The following is a 6,000-nucleotide window of genomic DNA, read 5'->3' as shown; positions in this document are numbered from 1 at the left end:
TGCGCGGCTCGCGCGGAGACGGTTTAACGGCCGTTCGCCCGCGCGCCGCCGCCGGTCACCTGACCCTCCAACCGTCAGCGCAGGCCGCGCCCGCCCCTCTGCTCCCATTGGTTGTCGGCGGTGTCCGCCAACTGCCTTAGCCAATGGTGGAGGCCGAGGGGGGGAGTGTCCCCGCGGGCACCGCCCCCGGACAGTCCCGCGCGCAGGCGCATTGCGGCTCCGTGGATCCAGGGCGGGCGGGGAGAGGGACCCCGCTGTCCGGGCGGGCGGGGACAGCCGCTTCCCATCGGTGAGTATTTGCCGCCGGCCCCCAGTGGACGGGTCTAATCTTGGGGAGAGACTGTGGGTATATCTCCCCATTGAGTTTGATTTGTTGTTGTGAGGACTTTGCATTGATTGTTGTGACTAAATGTGTCCCGGTGAGAGTTTGAAGCAGGAAAGTCATGTCCAGCACCAGCTGCGCGTTGTTATGGGACGTGTTGGTGCAGGTGCTGCACAACAATCACACAGAGTTGAGTGAAGTTGGAGCTAACAGTTGATGTGTTGAGGGCGCTGAGCGGTCTGGTGCTGTGGAAGCAGATGGCCCAGTTTGGTTCACAAAATGGCTGCATGTTCAGGGCACTGTTTCACAATGAAACCATCAGCTTGTTATTTCCGGGTTCCGTTATTTTTACTGATAACACTTCCTCAGTTGCCGGAGTAAAGGCCTTTCTGAGCCTTTGTGTGAGGAGAGTGGCACATTGTTATCGCCGTTTGGTCACAGCTGAGACTGAGTGATCCGAGGACAATAGACAATAGGTGCAGGAGGAGGCCATTCAGCCCTTCGAGCCTGTACGCACCGCCATTCAATGCGATCATGGCTGATCATTCTCAATCAGTAACCCATTCCTGCCTTCTCCCCATACCCCCTCACTCCGCTATCCTTAAGAGCTCTATCCAGCTCTCTCTTGAAAGCATCCAACGAACTGGCCTCCACTGCCCTCTGAGGCAGACAATTCCACACCTTCACCACTCTCTGACTGAAAAAGTTCTTCCTCATCTCCGTTCTAAATGGCCGACCCCTTATTTTTAAACTGTGGCCCCTTGTTCTGGACTCCCCCAACATTGGGAACATGTTTCCTGCCTCTAATGTGTCCAATCCCCTAATTATCTTATATGTTTCAATAAGATCCCCCCTCATCCTTCTAAATTCCAGTGTATACAAGCCTAATTGCTCCAGCCTTTCAACATACGACAGTCCTGCCATTCCGGGAATTAACCTAGTGAACCTACGCTGCACGCCCTCAATAGCAAGAATATCCTTCCTCAAATTTGGAGACCAAAACTGCACACAGTACTCCAGGTGCGGTCTCACTAGGGCCCGGTACAACTGTAGAAGGATCTCTTTGCTCCTATACTCAACTCCTCTTGTTATGAAGGCCAACATTCCATTGGCTTTCTTCACTGCCTCGACAAGGTGCAGCAGAATGAGAGAAAGAGCAAAGGATACTGTGAGGATTTCAGATTTGCAACATGGAATGCATTTTGTACATGTCAGTTCTCATTTCATTATTCAAATGAGTTTTGGGTTTGTGAGTGGAAGTATGAAAATGACACAAATCTGTTGACCACTGTAAGGTAACGTGTGACTTTTGCAACCAGTTTTTTGGGCATGGAAGTTTTAAAAAATCGCTATTCCAGAAGATCTGAAGGAAAAAGAGAAAATGCCAACATGCTGGAAACACTCAGCAGTTTGAGCAGCATTTGAATACAGTCCCAGTTCTGATAGTGGATCATCCACCATTGCACTTCCACTGTTTTCTGCATTCACTGTTTTAATCAATAATGTAAATACACATTGTCTTTATTACATTGTCGGAAAAATGGCAGTCATTTGTACTTGGCCAGATCACGCACAACGTTAAGATAACGTTGTACGTTGTAAGTTTGTACGTTCTCCCCGTGACCTGCGTGGGTTTTCTCCGAGATCTTCGGTTTCCTCCCACACTCCAAAGACGTACAGGTATATAGGTTAATTGGCTGGGCAAATGTAAAAATTGTCCCTAGTGGGTGTAGGATAGTGTTAATGTACGGGGATCGCTGGGCGGCACGGACTTGGAGGGCCGAAAAGGCCTGTTTCCGGCTGTATATATATGATATGATATGATATGATAACCAAATATGTTTGACTTAGATTGCTGGAGATTGTTTAAAGGGAGGGAGAGATCACCTGTCCACAGCTGGGATAGTTCAGGACCAGACGTAGTGCCATTAAATGCAGAGTTGTATCTTTCAGCTATGATAATAGAGAATGTCTGCAAGATAGCAAAGGATAATCTCTGTTTGTTGAGGATGAATCAATTGGAGAGCTGTGTGCTGAGAGGAACAGATGTTCGGTAATTCAATGTGCAACTGCAGAGTGAAATTGTTTTAGCACATATTACACATAATAATAATAATAATAATATTCATTTATTGTCATTGCAATGAGTACAACAAAATTAAAAAATAGCCAATTCTGACGGTGCGTACAAACATATATGCAATAAATGCAAAAACAAATAAATACATAAATACAATTAAATACAATTATATTAAGTACAAGATTTTTTAACGGTGTTGCCTAGTGCAAAGGTAGTGTTCAGTTCTCGTATGGCCCTGGGGTAAAAACTGTTCTTAAGTCTGTTTGTTCGGGATTTGATCGACCTGAAACGTCGACCAGAGGGCAGATGAACAAACAGACGGTGGCCGGGGTGGGATGGATCTTTTATTATTTTGCCTGCTCTACTGAGGCAGCGTAGGCTGAACAGGTGCTCCAGGGAGGGCAGTGAGCAGCCGATGATCTTCTGGGCCGTCGTGATGACCCTCTGGAGGGCCTTCCTGTCCTTTTCTGAGCAGCTGGCATACCATGTGGTTATACAGTATGCCAGCACACTCTCGATGGAGCAGCGATAGAAGGACATCATGAGCTTCTCCTGCAGGTTGGTTTTCCTGAGGATCCTCAGGAAGTGGAGTCTCTGCTGTGCCTTCTTTACTGTGGTGATGGTGTTGGTAGACCAGGTAAGATCCTCTGCGATGTGCGTACCCAGGAACCTGAAAGCTGGTACCCTTTCCACACAGACCCCATTGATGTAGAGTGGGTCGTAATCTACACTGGTTTTTCTAAAGTCAATTATAAGTTCCTTTGTTTTGGAGGAGTTCAGGACCAGATTGTTCACTGAACACCATGCTGCCAGCCTTTGGATTTCATCCCTATAGGCTGTCTCATCTCCTTCTGAGATGAGTCCAACCACAGTCGTGCCATTTTCAAAGTCGAAATCCAGTCTGCCCACGAGCTTGATGTGTTGGTGCAGTTCCTGTGAACAGACCTCCCTGTCCTTAACCATCTTTGTGTTCCGCAGGGCGCCTCCACCTACCCTGAAGGCACTGTAGGCATGAACCCAGTTCACCCTCATCGTGCCTGACGTCTCCAGCTCCCTCCCAGTAATGCTGTCCTGTGAACCTTTGGGCGGGTTTCGTCGTGTAGAGATAAGACGGATGATTCTCTTGTGAAGTGGGACTGGTGGTGGTTATTGCAGACAGATACCTGACATCATGGAGACAGAGCAGAGTCTAGGCATGTGATATAATCCTTCTATTCTGGAATGGACACTCCAGGGATGGCGCTGGAATATGCCATGGGAGCAGTGGGGACTACAGTTTCCAGTAGAGTTGGGACGTTTGTAGTTGGCCCATGAAATGTTTTATTTCCCGTTCCAGCCAGTGGGGATTTGGCAATAGCTAACATGGTGGTGTAGAAGCCTTTATCCTGGATGGCAAGGTTAGAAACATAGAAAATAGGTGCAGGAGGAGGCCATTTGCCCCTTCAAGCCAACACCGCTATTCATTGTGATCATGGCTGATCATCCACAATCAGTAACCCGATTCAGCTCGATCTTACTCTCTCTTAAATTCATCCAGTGATTTGGCCTCTACTGCCCTCTGGCAGAGAATTCCACAAATTCACAAATCTCTGGATGAAAAAGTTCCTTCTCACCTTGTGGTAAGAATAGGGCCAGCAGAGTGGACAGTAATTCCCCATTAGTGGGTATTTTTCCTCTTTCTCTGTGAGTTGAAGCCTCCAAACAGGTGAGGTGTGTATGTTGGGGATTGACCGTGTTTGGTCTGGAATAGTGATACGGTGATCAGGGGTTTGAAAGCTTCAGGGATCTGGCACAAATGATGAATTGCTGCCTTGGATAGATCAGGGATCTTTGGATGTCAGGGCAGACATGAATAGCTCGGTGGACTAATCCTACTTTTATGTTTTGTTAATTTGCAGGGGTATAACTTGTTTGGATGGGGTGTTTTCCACACCTCCGCTGCACTGTAATGCTGTTTGTTGGTTCACAAGGCAATGTCTTTCTTCACATTTAATTGTCACCTGATGGTTCTGTTAATATTGTTTATTTCAGAGCTACAGAGTTTGCGAACGCCTGACGACATCATGGCTGAAAGTGGTGACTGTGGAGGTGATTCAGTGACCTCTACATCAACAAAACAAAAAGGTTTGTGAGCCTTCTGTGAAATGTATATGTTGCCCTGACAGTGCGTGGACACCTGTTGTAAGATATGGAAGTGGGACTAGGGATGGGGGTGAACACAGAGAGTTGACATCTCCAGGGATATCACCGTTACAGGTGGGCGGATGCAGGAATTGTCTGATATATTAGCACTCTTTTTAGAAACAAATTATTTGATTAGCCGCAAACGTTATAATATCAGAGTCCAGAATCAGATTCTGAGCAGAAATTAGCCTTTGACCTATCTGACACCTGACAATTTCTCTGCATTAATCCCATTACTGAGCACTAGTAGTCTATCACCTGCGATTCATTTGCATTTGGAATGGACACCCAGATGCTCCTACAATGTTGTGACAGAGTACCAGCCACCACCTCACCACCTCAGGCTGTGTGTCCTAGCTGCAGCCATCACTACTGAAAGATTCTTCCTGAAAGATCATCCTGTAAACCTCATGGTCCACGCATTAAATCGATGACCCCTAGTGTTAACCACCTCTACTATGGAGAAAACTATTTTTCCATCAACGTTGCTTCTCGTAGTATTCTGAAAATCTATCAGATCACTGCTTGTCTGCCCCAGCTTCAAGGAAGACCACTTAAATCACTCCAGTCTCAGTTGATATTTGAAATATTCATTTCCAAGCAATATCCTGATGGATCTCCTCTGTAGCTTCTCCAGTGCAAAGGCATCCTTCCCACAGTATGGAGATCAGAATTGCACACACTCCTCCAAATTAAGGCTTAATCAACTCCATGTAAATTTGTAACAAGGCCTCCCTGCAGTTGCATTCGATGCTGCAGCTGATGACAAGAATGCTAAATGTTGTCTTTTTGTGCACTGCTGACTTTAGGGATCTATGAATTTGTACGGGTGTTTCTCAGCGGTCTATAGGCCCTGTCATTCATGATGAATATCCTGGTTTTATTTATCCCTCCATCATGCGTCAACTTGCCCGTATCATGATTAAATAGGAAATGTAATGTCTCCGCCTACACAAATACTGGTTCAAATCCAGTTGCGGGGGTAGAAATGTAAATTTTGGCAGAAAGGCTAAAATCGCTAATACTTGGAACAAAATTATCAGATTATCTCGAAAGTAACAATCATCCAAATTTTATATTGGATATCTGGACATAACATAGCACCTGATTCGAGGGCTTCTACGCTCTTATCAAATTTGTGAACGAACCTCGCAGAAGCTAGGGTAAACACAAAATGCTGGAGTAAAGCAGCGGGTCAGGCAGCATCTCTGGATAGAAGGAATGGGTGACCTTTCGGGTCGAGACCCTTCTTTAGATGCCAGGGATGTATTCCTGTTCTCCGAATTTACTTTTTTAACTATTTACGCATACCGCATCAAGGACATTGGACTTTGTGTAAGGGACTGATGTGCTACAATGCTGCAAACTACATTCTGCACTCTGTATCTTAACCTTTGCTCCGTCTGTTCTTGAC

The 6,000-nt window shown here is 46.2% G+C and overlaps 1 protein-coding gene across 1 annotated transcript in view; it reads left to right on the top strand.

The window, feature by feature from the left end:
- The first annotated feature begins 200 nt into the window (after positions 1-200).
- LOC144612505 (NACHT, LRR and PYD domains-containing protein 3-like) overlaps positions 201-6,000 on the top strand; it is a 28,479-nt gene continuing 22,679 nt past the window's right edge. Inside the window, 2 exon segments of the mRNA XM_078432089.1 lie at positions 201-289; positions 4,434-4,526. Coding sequence (XP_078288215.1) covers positions 4,466-4,526 — 61 coding nt within the window. The 5' untranslated portion in view covers positions 201-289; positions 4,434-4,465.

This window comes from Rhinoraja longicauda, unplaced genomic scaffold (genome assembly GCF_053455715.1).
Source record: "Rhinoraja longicauda isolate Sanriku21f unplaced genomic scaffold, sRhiLon1.1 Scf000049, whole genome shotgun sequence".
Lineage (NCBI taxonomy): Eukaryota > Metazoa > Chordata > Chondrichthyes > Rajiformes > Arhynchobatidae > Rhinoraja > Rhinoraja longicauda.
This window is presented reverse-complemented; position numbering and strand designations above follow the sequence as displayed.